This window comes from Cebidichthys violaceus, unplaced genomic scaffold, assembly GCF_023349555.1.
Source record: "Cebidichthys violaceus isolate CVI_PGR_0920_01 unplaced genomic scaffold, fCebVio1.0.p SCAF_27, whole genome shotgun sequence".
NCBI lineage: Eukaryota > Metazoa > Chordata > Actinopteri > Perciformes > Stichaeidae > Cebidichthys > Cebidichthys violaceus.
Window position 1 is genome coordinate 2,209,181 of NW_027176450.1, and position 13,192 is coordinate 2,222,372.

Consider the following 13,192-nt stretch of genomic DNA (forward strand, 5'->3'; position numbering starts at 1 on the left):
CCATTGTATTGTTAACCAAAGCTGTAAAATGCAGCTGTACTACTAAATGAAATCATTTCTTGTTTTAGAAATCATACAGACGCAGTGTGGTAATTTATTTCTCGTACCTGACAATTGTCAAATATCACTGAATTGGTTTCATTTCAGTCGCTGAGGCCGTAGTTACACTTCTCTTTTCAATACAACTTTTGTCGTCCCATCATGCCAAGATGCATTAACTGTCAAGTCTGTATGCCCCAAGATCAGATCTGGCTTGCATTTAGGTCCGATCAGCCTGACCACGTGCCGAGGTGGCCCGACTCTCATTGAGTTCTGATCTCAGTGAGCTGTGGACAGCGTGTGGACACAATCCAGACAATCTATCAAACATAGGTCTCCATCATCCTCCCCCCACTCGAAGAGTTGCTCTACCGAAGAGAGCAGGGTAGAGAGGAGGGAAAACCAGTAGCTGCAAATGAAAACCCAACACTTCCTGATTGTGCTGCTTCAAAGTAAAAGCTATTAATTATCAAAATAATGGGGATGTTTTGTTGTGTAGTGGAGTGGTACCTCTGCTCGCAGGAGGCCGCGGACCTCTCGCTCTTTCGCTGTTGTTTGAGCAACGAAGTCACGCCAAGAAAAATCAGCTGGATCCGGCTTACAATGAAAAAGTATTTAATAATTCACAAATGCTAAAAGACAGTGACAAACTGAATTACACTGTCGACAGTAAGGAATCGCGAAACCGAGTTCAAACACTCTCCCCCCCCAACCGGCCGACAAACGCCAGTTTACAGTAAAGAAGATCGCCAAGAACTGAATAACGTCGCTCCGAACAATGTTTTTATACCCAAAAGTCAGTGGTTTACATTCAAAATCTAGTATCAGCTTCAGTGACTGGCTAAATTCAATTGTCTCCTCCTGGCCTCAGACAATGCTCTCTATTGGTCCAAGTGATGATCCTGGCAATGTCCGTTGGTCCACCTCCTCGTAAAAGCTCCGTCCATCCTGACCCCCGCTTGACCACCGTCCTGTCTCCCGCAGCGCCGATTCCACTCCAACTCATCTCATCTCCATATATGGTCATGAAAAACTCTGAAACTCTCGCCTTTCCTCTCCTTGCCCTCTCTACTCTAAACAGCCAATTACTATACTTCTAGTCTAATACATTCAATTGATTAAGATTGTGTGGTTTAACACTTTTGTAAGCAATATATGCTACACTTATACTATCCTTTACAAGTGAATATACTGTAAACCTATTATACATTCCATAAGTGAATATTTTGTGAACATATGATATTTTATACTTTCTTTAGGTATGCTTTTAATCATACTAATATACTTCTAAACCTAAATTCCTCACAGTTGTAAAAAATGTATAGAATAATATGTCAATCAGTGGCTTTTCATCAATAAAACAAGTCTACTAATGCGGCAGGGAGAAGTAAGCAGCAAAAATAATGAGGGACTTTTATTTTGAAGAATTTAAAGGAAATGAAATGCATTCATCCACCGTTCTACAGCCGCTTCTATCACCACAAAATATATCAGAACACTATCCGATCAGGCGGGTCACACTGAAGTGTCAGCTGCCGACACACAAATGCGGACACGGCTGTGTTCCGGGGCATTCAATCATAAAAGTGGCATTGGAAAGACAAGTGTGCCCACAGCCTCCGTTGCCCTCGCTTATTGGTGAGCATTCCTCAACTTGATTGTACGCTGATCCTCCCTCTACCATCTGCCCTTAATTCCAGCCAGTCAACAAGCCAGTAAGAGGCTCAAAAACACAAATTTTTCTTCCTCAACACACATGGCAAATTCTAAGACTCTTAGGTAGAAGCCTGCAACAGGTTCGAGTTTAAACACATCCTTACCAGCAGGTTAATTGAGCAGTATTTGCAAGAGTGATCCGTCTTTCTAAAATAGAGATTTATACAAGCATTTTACTTTCTAATAGTTGGATTTTGCAAACTCTTCTAATTACTCCTGGCAAAATGATGAGAGTTCATCCTATGTTAAAAAATTTAAACCGGTGTGGCAATTCTCAAACTCACCAGATGAAAGTCCAGTCTGATAATTGGTGTCATAGTACTATAATAGTGAAATTACAATATTTAATTATAATATTATAATAATTATAATATGTGTGAAATGTAATCACATAATTTTCATATGTAAATGCTGCATATGTGGAGCAATAATTTGAATGAGACACCTCTTTAAATGTTAAAGTAAAATGTCAAAATACCTTTAACATATAATGTGTGTATCAGCCAGTGGCAGGCCGTGTGTTTTATACCTGGGCCTTCAGTGTCCTACTACAGTTGAGCCACCTCTCAATAACCTCATTATGACGTCACAGCTACGGGTTATTAGGGGTGTAACGATACACGTATTCATATTGAAGCATTTGGTACGAGGCTCGCAGTTTTGGTACGCGTTACGATCCGAACAATACGTTTCAATAATACTAGTGCATTTGGAAAATGCAAAAGCTTAAATTGTGGGAAATATAATGTTCTTTCGGTGGAGCCACTGTGCTCAACCTGGCAACCCACCCAACATAACAGACAACGTGCTGTCTGACACGCCCACCACGGAAGAACAACATTGTACTCTGGTGAGGCTCATGTGTTCTGGGACGCACACTATGCTAAATTAGCTTAGCAGGAAAACCAACAGCAGCACAAACGCTGACAATTCTCCCCGCAGTGGAGAAACAGGGCTAAAGCAATCGCCACACAATCCCCATTTCTCCAGACCATAATTCCTGCTTTGTAAAAGAAAACAATAACCCAAACAGAGAACCAAATGTCCGACACTAACCTCTACAGGTTATTATTTGTTTTGTGTAAAAATGAAGCTCAACATCTACAAATACACTATCTGCAGAGTGCAGATACACGAGGAGATGCTTTGTCATTAACGGACAATGCATATAGTCAAAATCAATGTAATTACCACAATGACAAGAACAAACTCACAAGAACTAGTTACATATATTTATATGACAACAAAGCATGACAAATCAATCCAGCAACACTGTAGTGCTAAAACATGTATTCCACCGCTCACTGAAGCGCACAAGCCATTCAAATATTATTCACATCAGAGGGAACAATATTAACCATATCATAAAAACGACACCATAGATCTAACAGTAGTAACGCTACTGCAGATGTAAAAAAACAAAAGCAGTTCACTTACCAAAGCTGCTGTTCACTTCAAGACAAAGTCCATCCTCCTTTCTTTGTTAACAAAGAGTTTAATGACGCAGTTGTACAGAACATCGGTGCGGTTCAGTTCCAGTCAGAGGTCCTCCTGTGAACGTGTTCGTTGAGTTGTAGATCCACTCGGGTCTCAGCAAAAGTTTTCAAGCTCCGTAGCTTGTAAGTGTCCTGTCGTGCTATGGTGTCTTGTTGCTGCCTTGGTTAGCAAATTTAGCGTAGCTCCAAACACCAAGACACTCAGTCGGAAATAAAACGCATAAAAAAACCCATACCATAACATGTGAAACGCTTATCCAACGCTGTTAGCTAGGAATACCGTTCATAGTTGCTGGACTGAAAGTAGTGCACAAATCCTTTTCCTGGCTGGGTCAGGGCTGGGTCTAGCTTTTCTTGAAATGTCCTTCTCGAGAAATCCGTTTCTCCTCCTCCTGCAGCCATTGAGTGTTAAAAAAACAAAGCTAGGTAAAAAAAAAAAGAATCTACACCAAGCAAAACGCTAAAAATGTCATGTCAATGTCATAACGTCTTACATATCTTTCAACTTGAACTCTTACTACTACTAAGTTCTGCTAGCTAGCTTTCTGCTTCACAACAGTCACGCTAGTTAATGCTGAGCTGCACGTTAATGCTGACGTACTTGTAGGCCACCTAGACAGTTCTGGCATGTCAAAGAATACGGCCAACATGTCAAACAAAAAATCTGATTGGTTTAAGACTATGACAATCAACAATATCGTCCCCATATACTTCAGTCTGCAAAGGCTTCCCTGCAGGCCTCGGGCCTCTCTTCTTACCAAGAGACATAGAGGTGAAATCTGATTGGATAAAAGCTCTACTTAAAACAAGCTGCACTGGAAGCAGAGCAACTGAGGAAGACAGGAGCTGTGCAATGAGAAAATAAGCTAATGGGAAAAATAATAATACATGTGTGTTTATGAAAAATTATTAAATTATAAAATAGCTATAACTTTGCAGTCAAAAAGGAATTACTCAATATCTAATTGAAATATTGCTATGACTGGCTGATCATCGATTACATGCACCATCTGCAGCAACATTATTCATCAAACTGTGCCTTCATTCAATGAGTATGATGATAATAATAATAATAATAACTTTATTTATATAGCACCTTTAAAAACAGAGTCAAAGCAGCAAAAACAAGGCAATAATAACAATAACAGAAAGCTCAGTGATGAATACACCCTGTGTAGGTGGACATGTTTACTTTCACGTTTTCTCACCAAATCTTCCCGTATGTATTCTTGAGGCCTAATAAAGGAGTTGAATGTATTTCCACTGCATGGTGCGCCATGGCTCCACTTAAATTGACACTTATTTAGTTTTTTTCATACCACTGATTGGTAAGAGAGAATCGTCGCTAGCATGACACAGGACGTCCTGCACAAACCTTCCGTTTTTTATACATTTTTCATCATCCCGCCTACAGTGAGATGGCCCTATCCACAGTGGAAAACGAATTGGAGAAAAATGACCTGGCAACAAAAGTGAGTCGAGCCGTGCGGTGCAGTGAAAAATGAGGAATAAGCCTACATCTTTTCTTACATATCTATGGTGGCGCGTTGCCTCCACTAACTGTTGGTAGGCAGAATAGTGAGAAACCACCAGCAGGACTGTATCTCATTGCCAGTGTGCTTCTACACATGCGCTTAAAAACTGCTCCATATTGCTCCTAGTGGATTAGTGCCCACAAACTAAAAAACTGTATCCAAATAAATAATTCTCCCTCTTCAAAGGGTGTGCAAAGGTTGCAAAGAGTTCTTTCACCATGTGACACCCTGAAGGTCTGAGTAGACCTCTAAGATTTTACCCAATTAGATCAAATCATTAGGAAGGATTAAAGTCCAAATCTGACCTGAGATATGCTCCTTTTAAGTTTGACTTTCACCTATTCATCTCAGAACCATCTGCTCTGTCTGAATTTCCTGCCGCCACAAAGAATGTCACAGGCAATGCATTTCAATCGTAGGACATCTCAGGCAGAGGGGACTGCAGGGTAAAACCTAGAGGGCGACGGGCCAAGGAGACGCCATTACTTGTCTGAACCAATATTTGCGACACAGAACTGCCGTTATTTTTGATGGATTTGCTTGCATGATGCGAAAGGGATGCGCGTTTCTAATCAGCAGTTATTACTTCCTGGATCTTTGTAAGGTCCTGTGGCAGAGAACATGGAAATCTGAATTTCATTCAGGAATTTGTCAGGACACTGATGATCAGCATCAGCACCAGGAAAAGTGGGTCATGGAAGGACAGGATTAACGGACAAAATACTTAGTGGGCATTCTGTCCACACCAAGATAGAACCAGCTAACCTGAACTCTGTGTTTAAAAGTTGTTGTCTGACTGAGAACAGACAGAGTCACCTTGACCGGTGGCTTCTGCTGTTCGCGTGGACTCACAACAAAATAGAAATTGCATCTGGGATTTAATGCCTTTTGAAAGTCAACCCTGTCGTCTCGACGCGCTGACTATTCACAAATGTTTGCCGTGTTACTATATAAAGGCTACCACCAACATAACATTAAAGCTTCTCTTTGCTTTACTCCTCGTGTGATGCAGGAGGGATCAGATGCTTCTGCATCCCGGAAAGATCTCCTGTGAATTCTAAATGATGAAAGCTTGAAAGTAGGAGTCCAGAATTTAGGTCAAGTCTCCCACCCTTTGGCGTAGCATTAGCGTTTTAAGCCACCCTGATATATCTAAGGATTGTAGCACAAGCTGGCAAACAAAAAAATGAGCAATACAATTTTCCTAAGCTCGTACGCAGAACAGTTTGACTTTCTGGGTGCTGATTTCTGGATTTCTTTCTATTTAAACAGAGCCACAGTTCATTCTCACTCACTGCTCTTCCCAAGTGGATTATCTCTTCCTGCAAGACGTATTTGCACAATGAATACACCGTAGTTCACACATTTTGCTTTATTGATCTAAAACTGTACTTGTCTTTGATCTCACACTGGAGAATTGAAGCTCTTAATGGACTCGTCTAATGCGTTAGAAAACTATTCGGAAACTGCAAAAAAAAGAAAGAAGAAATCCCATTTTTCGATCTGATCACGTATTAGCATAAGAATGTTGTTTGTTGAGCTCAGTCATCTTATTGGCACTCTGTAGGGTTGTACGAAAATATAGAGCATTACACTGTTATGTGATACTGCATCAATTCTCAAAAACATGAACAATTTTAAATAATAGTTAACTTCAAAGATCAGTCAGTACTTTATTTTGTTTGCAGAGTAATGCGCTCTCTCTGTGTACGTGTCCTCTCAAAGTAGGGCTGGGATGTTGAATGTTATATGGACTATGATGAATGCAGATCACACTCGTCTGATTGCATAACAAAGTCAAGTTTCCTAAAATTAGATATAAAAAGTATTGTCATGCCAGTACATAGCGCTAGTACTCTCTTTAAGTTAAATTTTAGGGAAGGAGTGTCTTAAGTGTCTTAAAACTTGCATTCTCTCTGCTGACCAGCAGGGGGCGACTCCTCTGGTTGCAAAAAGAAGTCAGATCGTATAGAAGTCTATGAGAAAATGACTCTACTTCTCTCTTGATTTATTACCTCAGTAAACATTGTAAACATGAGTTTATGGTCTCAATCTCTAGTTTCAAGTCTTCTTAAAGACAGCATGATGTTCATTTAGTAAATTATGGTCCATTTAGAGTCAAACAGACCATAAAGCAGAGTATGCTTTAGGGTGGGGCTACACGGTGATTGCCATGTTGCTACCACAGCGTTCTCTGGTCTGGGAGTTGTCCATGTTTTCATCTTAGAACTTTTAACACTCTCACAGTGTGTTTTCATGTCATGAAAGTTAATTGTAACATTTTCACAAAAACCAAGATGGTGACGGCAAAAAACTTTTCAAACAGCGCAACTTCAAAACAACAGTCCACAAACCATTGGGTGACGTCACGCCGACTACGTCTACTTCTTAATAACAGTCTATATGCATTACCCCATGAAAAATCCCATATAGCCCCTGAAATAAGGAATAATAATCTCACAGTATTCATTATGCATCAATATGAATTACTATGAGTTATTCTCAGACGGGTAGCACTCTCCTACTGTCATGAGCCACTGCATAACTTTGAGCCACACGGTTTAAGCCTCCAGATTCTGGTAGCAGATGGTGATGGAGTTTAAAGGCCAAGTGCAGAAAGAAAGAGAAAATACAGTACACATTTTCTGTGAACTACTTGGCTTCTTATACACAAACTTGTACTAGTATATGAAAACGTATTTGAAAACCCCCAGTTCATTGCAAATCCCCTTTGGCTTAGCGGGTGGGCCGGTAACATCATTAATGCCAACATTAATTTCAATGAGCTGCCGTTTTATTTTTGCCACCTCAACTTTGAAATAAGATACAGGAGGACTAAGTGCAGGTGCAAGAATAATAGGCGGCGTGACAATGCACTGACCTTCCTAAAGTCATCAGTAATTCATGTTGTATTGTGTAAAAATCTCATTTATTTTTCATTTTTGTTGGCACTTAGCAGAGCGGACCAGTTGTCACTGCTAGACAGAGCCAGGATGGAGCCAGGGGACCGGCTGAGACAGGGACGGGGGAAGCTCCAGTATATTTGGTGTTTTAAGTGCTAACACAGAGTCTCAGCTGAAATATTACGCCAGAGTGTGTCGTGTGTGTGTGTCTGTGTGTGTGGTAACGCTTCATACTTGCATTGTTTATTAATTACATCCCACTGAATTTCCACACACGGTCTCGTTTGTCACCTTGAATGAATATAGAATTGCAGTTTTCTCCGAGGCTTCAGTGTGAATAAAAGCCTGTCTGCACTGTCACATGGTATTACGCTGTCATATATCCTCTGTTCTACTGCCATATAGCAGAGGAAGAGCACTTAATCTGTGACACACCGGGACCTGGGATCAAATATTACTCGTAAATAATTTTAGAATAGCAGTTTACTGGAGCATTATCAAGGAGAGAATACCATAAACACACATAAATCATATATAAGGCTTCTCTCTTTTATTTGCAACATTTGAACATTTCATTTGAAAGATGAAAATCACTCAAGTGACTGGGAAAAAGCAGAGTGAATATTTTGTCAATCTACATGTTATTTTATATAGTTTTAAAATAACGCTTATGGAATAAATTAAAACCTTATCCAATGATCTACTGGGCTAATGGTAGATGGTCATTTTAGCTGCAGGAAAAATAATCCCACCAAAACCTCCAAAAAATGTACTTCTTCAAATGGCCACTTGAGGCTGGCTCCAAAAGCAAGTCAATCCCCATAGACCCCCATGTTAAAATGCCAAATCTTTACAGCAGTAATAGACGTGTTTGCAGCAAAAAACGGTTTTGGTGTCTATAGCTAATATCTACTTTCATGACAACTGAACGGAGGTTGAATTTTTTATATACAACTCACCCATTTAAATTATATAAAGGCTTAAAGTTGTCGTGTTGCTAGCCGCTAGCACCGAAAGGGTATGTCCCCCAGCAACGCTGCTAGCAGCAAAACCGGGAGCCAAGAAATCAGTGCATTTGGGAACGAGCGTGCGCTCCGGACGGGCCACGCCAAGAAAAGGCATTGCATTAGTCCTTTAAATGGCGGAACTTGGCCCCTCTAAAAACTATGGTAGTCCAGCTAATGACAGTAAGCCGTGTTGACACAGTCAGTGAGTTTCACCGTGGTATAAAGTGATATCACACACTGGCACAACTCTACAAAGTGTTTTTCCATTCACCACTTTTTAAGTGCATTTTCAAATTTGCACATTTTAAAACCTTCTTTGCCAAAAAGGTTTATGCTTGGCTGTTGTGGAAAAGTTTGTGTATTGATACAAATTTTTAAATGCGACAAAGGAAACAGGCGAATAAATGCATGAAACATGTGTCTTTGTGTCCGCTGAAGAGACAAAAATAAACTAAAACTACATCTTTCCTCAAATTAATCGATGAAACTTACTGGTTAGACAGTAAATGCCAGAGTTCCATCAAGTTTTTTGTTGGTTTGATGTTTGACTGGAGCCCTTTTAATCATGTCATCTCGATATTCACTGAACAGAAGTGGATAATGGCACACATTTGTTTAACGTTTGCTCTGCATTCGTACAGAAACCCGGCTTTTGGATCTTTAAAATGGCTACAATTGACCCTATAAATCCATTTCAACACCACAGATCAAACATCTACATATTTCTCTTCTGATTGAACCATTACTGGGACACAATATATTTTTAATCTGACGGTGGCTTTCAAGTAGCATTATTACACACGTGTTACAGTACTCCTTGCTTAAAAGACAACCTGGTTTTCGGTATTCCTTATTTCAGCATAAAAGACTCACGCAAAGCGGGTATAGGATTTATTCCACCACACAACAATGACACATACCCAGCAAACATACCCTCCCCTTCCCTCTTCCGCTGTGCTCACACTCTTGGTACTGTGTGTGTGTGTGTGTAAGTGGACCTCACACGGCGTATTGTACCTAGCGATGGTGCCCTCCCCCGGGTCTTTGATTGTAGATGAGCTGAACCCTTATGGGTGGGGATGGGCAAACGAGCGGTGCCTCTCCTCTCTCCCTTGCTCCCTCTCCGTCTCATCAGTTACAAACAGTGAAGTCATACCTTCCAAGGGACCAGTTTTTTTTTTTTTGTGTGCTATCTGCCATGATGTCACCGGCAGCCAATCAACACATAGCGCCGCTTGAGGAAGCGTGTGGTGTGTGTGTGTGTGTGTGTGGGGGGGGTTCACCACTGGGAAAAGCACAGTTATTATCTGGCTCAGCTAGGCGAGCTCCAGAGCACACATGCACATCAAAATCCTAAAATCTGCGGGCTCCTTCTGATCCCCGCTGCCTCTCAGTGATGTAATGCACTCTGCGTTACATAAGAGCACTGTATACTGCGTGGCATTGATAGGCCTGTGATGGTAATGATGTATTCAGATACAGTCCACATGGCACATTGTATTTCAGGTGATTAGCACTTGTGTTTGGGGAAACACAGCTCAACTGCTGTTAGAATTTCACTTTGAATCTGCTCCTTTTCATCCCATTAGTTCAGACATTTAGGCCTCATCATAAGATAAACATCCTCTGTTTAGTGCAAAACCCAGGCAGTTAGTAGAATTTCATATTGACCTCACTTGAAGGTGACTGTGGAGGCCTTTCATGTTTCCCTGCTGCAGCCTTAATACGCCCAGACCGTCAAGTCAAGACAGATAATTTAGGTTAGCGCTTTACGGCCGGCCTCAAACGGAAATTTCAGTTATTGCAGCGGTGTAATTTGTTCGGTCTGTTCCACAGCGAGCACATTCTGCTAATTGCGAAACGGGATGAGCATCAAGTGCCCGGGATTGAAGCTCAGCAGAATGTCATCCTCTGACCTTTTTCTTTGCTGTTACACTTTGCTGTTATGTTTTGCATCCACTGAGGATAAGCACCTCATACAGTCCAACTTTAAAAAAAAGATCCAAACCTCCATTTAAATATTGGTGCAGCTTTAAATCACTCATTTCTGTAGCACAGGTTTCTAAATATTTGTCATTCGTCCGTCATCTGCACTTGAGTGTGGGAAGAGTTTTAGCTGATGTTAAAAAATTCACTCTCTGAACATGTATTTTTAATCACATCGTCCAATGCTTTGCGACAGAATGTAACGCCACAACTAGTGATCGCCCTTGCTTTAGTTATTTGCAGATGTAATAGATAAAGTCCCGTTGCACACGCCCGCTGTTTGCTCTTGCTAACGAGAGACAGCGCAGGCAGCAGAGAAGCATGTGTGTGCAGGAGGAACTCGCTGCCCTGCCCCGGCCTCCTCGCAGGCCTCAGAGGGACGAGCAGCGAGTACATCCGATTAGCCGTATCGACTGGTAAAATGTTACCATGCTCGCAAAGCCAGGCTACATAGTAATTAGCCTGGGATTGATGTGTGGCCCGTCGAGCAGCTACCCCGACAGACACACAGTTTCACTGGGGTTACTCCAATGGCTGAGCCAACGGAGGGAATTCTTTTTGTGAAAGGTCAAAGTGTTATTGAACATCAGTTGCATTACTGTCACATTACCTCCTGCATGTTTTCGTCCTGTCAGTCGGAATTAGATGAAAAAAAGACTCTGCCGAGATGAATCACATTCATGTGTCTGCTGGTGCCGTTAATCTTCTCCTGTTCCCAGCCCCTTGGCCTTGGCTCTGTATTGGATTTGTCGCCGGCGGTCCTTGCCACCCTGAGTGATGGAACGTATTGCTTAGCACATGTTTGTGTTATCACGCACACACTTTCACTCACTTCTCTGGGTGGAACCCTTTTTGCTTTCCAAAGACCTTCTTGCTACATTTCTCTCTAATCTGAACCATCTCTGATCAGGCGAATTGGCTTACCACCCCGCCTTGTTTACTTCACGTCGACTGATGCCACGACAGCCTCAAGATCAGATGACGTGATCATCACTGAAAGGTGGTGAATGGAGTGTCAACACTGTTTGGCAATACTAGTTTACCGTCAAGTACCCCTAAAGGATTAGTTTGTCATTTAATCAGAAACATGCTTATTGGCTTTCTGGTAGAGAGTCAGATGAGAAGATAGATTCCACTCTCAAATTTGAAGCCACTAGTCAGTTTGCGTAGCTTAGCATAAGGGTCAGAAACAGCTAACCCGGCTGATCATATAATTCCTTTTCGCAGCAGCCATTTTGAGGTGAGATAGCAGTGTAAACAGAGGCGTAAATGATCAAATGAATTATGGTCCTGTTCTATTTAGCGTGTAGCAGTCATTCCAGTGAGCCAGCATGTTAAATACCAGGACCATGGCCCATCTAAATGGAACAGGGCCATAATTCATGTTATTCATTATTTCTGTGTTTACCCTGCACTGTCATGTCAAATGGCTGCTCTGAAAAGGGCCTACTGTCAACCAGCTGTCGACCCACAATACAATATTATCACGCTACTTAAGTCACGATACGATCTTATGGTGAGTTTAAACATTTCTGCGAAAATTGGAGTATTTTGATAACATATATATTGCAATACTTTGCAATTTATTATTTTTTTTCAATTAGAAATTATGTATTTTGTCTGTTTTTCCACTCGGTTCATCTCACTTCAGTCACTCTTATTTCAGCAAAATGGGTTTGTCAGTGAAGCTGGCTGAAAAACACCTCCATCTTTGTTTTCCTGTCAATATTGCTGACACAGCACCTTCTAGTGGACTGAAAAAGCATTGTTACCAACAGGTTTAATTTGCGTATGCAATACTGCGATACTTGGTGTCTGTTTGTATCGATACAATACTGCCACGCAAAATATCGCAATACTGTGCTGTATTGATTTTTTTGAGTCTTTATGCTACGCTAAGCCAATCAGCTGCTGCTGTAGCTTCACATTTAGCGCACTGACATGGGAGCGGTGTCCATCGTCTCATCTAACTCTCTGCCAGAAAGTGAATGAGCATATTTTGTCAAACTATTCCTTTGAACAAACCTCTTATTTGCTGACTGTTGCGGTTGTTATTGAATGGACAACAGCAGAAAGCTGGTGGAGGTCACGTGGTCGGCTCCCAGAAATAGGATTCATTATTCTCAAACCCTTAAAAATTATCTGTCTGCCTTTATATCTGCTCTGTGGTTGAAGGATTATTGTACATACTTTAAATGTGTGAAGATTTTTAACCATTTTTAATGGTGTGGAATACTAAAATAAATGGGCTCGTTGACCTGGCTGACCAATGAATGTCGTCAACCCCCAGGTGCCCACGGAGTGCGAGAGGAGCCCCAGTTTGTGACGGCCCACGCGGGAGAGAACGTCATCCTGGGATGCGACGTGTCCCACCCCCTGAACGGCCAGCCCTACGTGGTGGAGTGGTTCAAGTATGGAATGCCCATCCCCTTCTTCATCAACTTTCGCTTCTACCCTCCTCACGTGGACCCGGAGTATGCCGGTAAGATGGTGAACGCAGTCACATTCAC

The 13,192-nt window shown here is 41.5% G+C and overlaps 1 protein-coding gene across 3 annotated transcripts in view; it reads left to right on the forward strand.

Annotated features, from left to right (window-relative positions):
• LOC137880083 (protein turtle homolog B-like) overlaps positions 1-13,192 on the forward strand; it is a 147,682-nt gene that overhangs the window by 23,398 nt on the left and 111,092 nt on the right. For all 3 annotated transcript variants that reach the window (XM_068721181.1, XM_068721182.1, XM_068721183.1), the window contains exon 2: positions 12,973-13,164. In XM_068721181.1, coding sequence (XP_068577282.1) covers positions 12,973-13,164 — 192 coding nt within the window. The remainder of the gene's footprint in view (positions 1-12,972; positions 13,165-13,192) is intronic.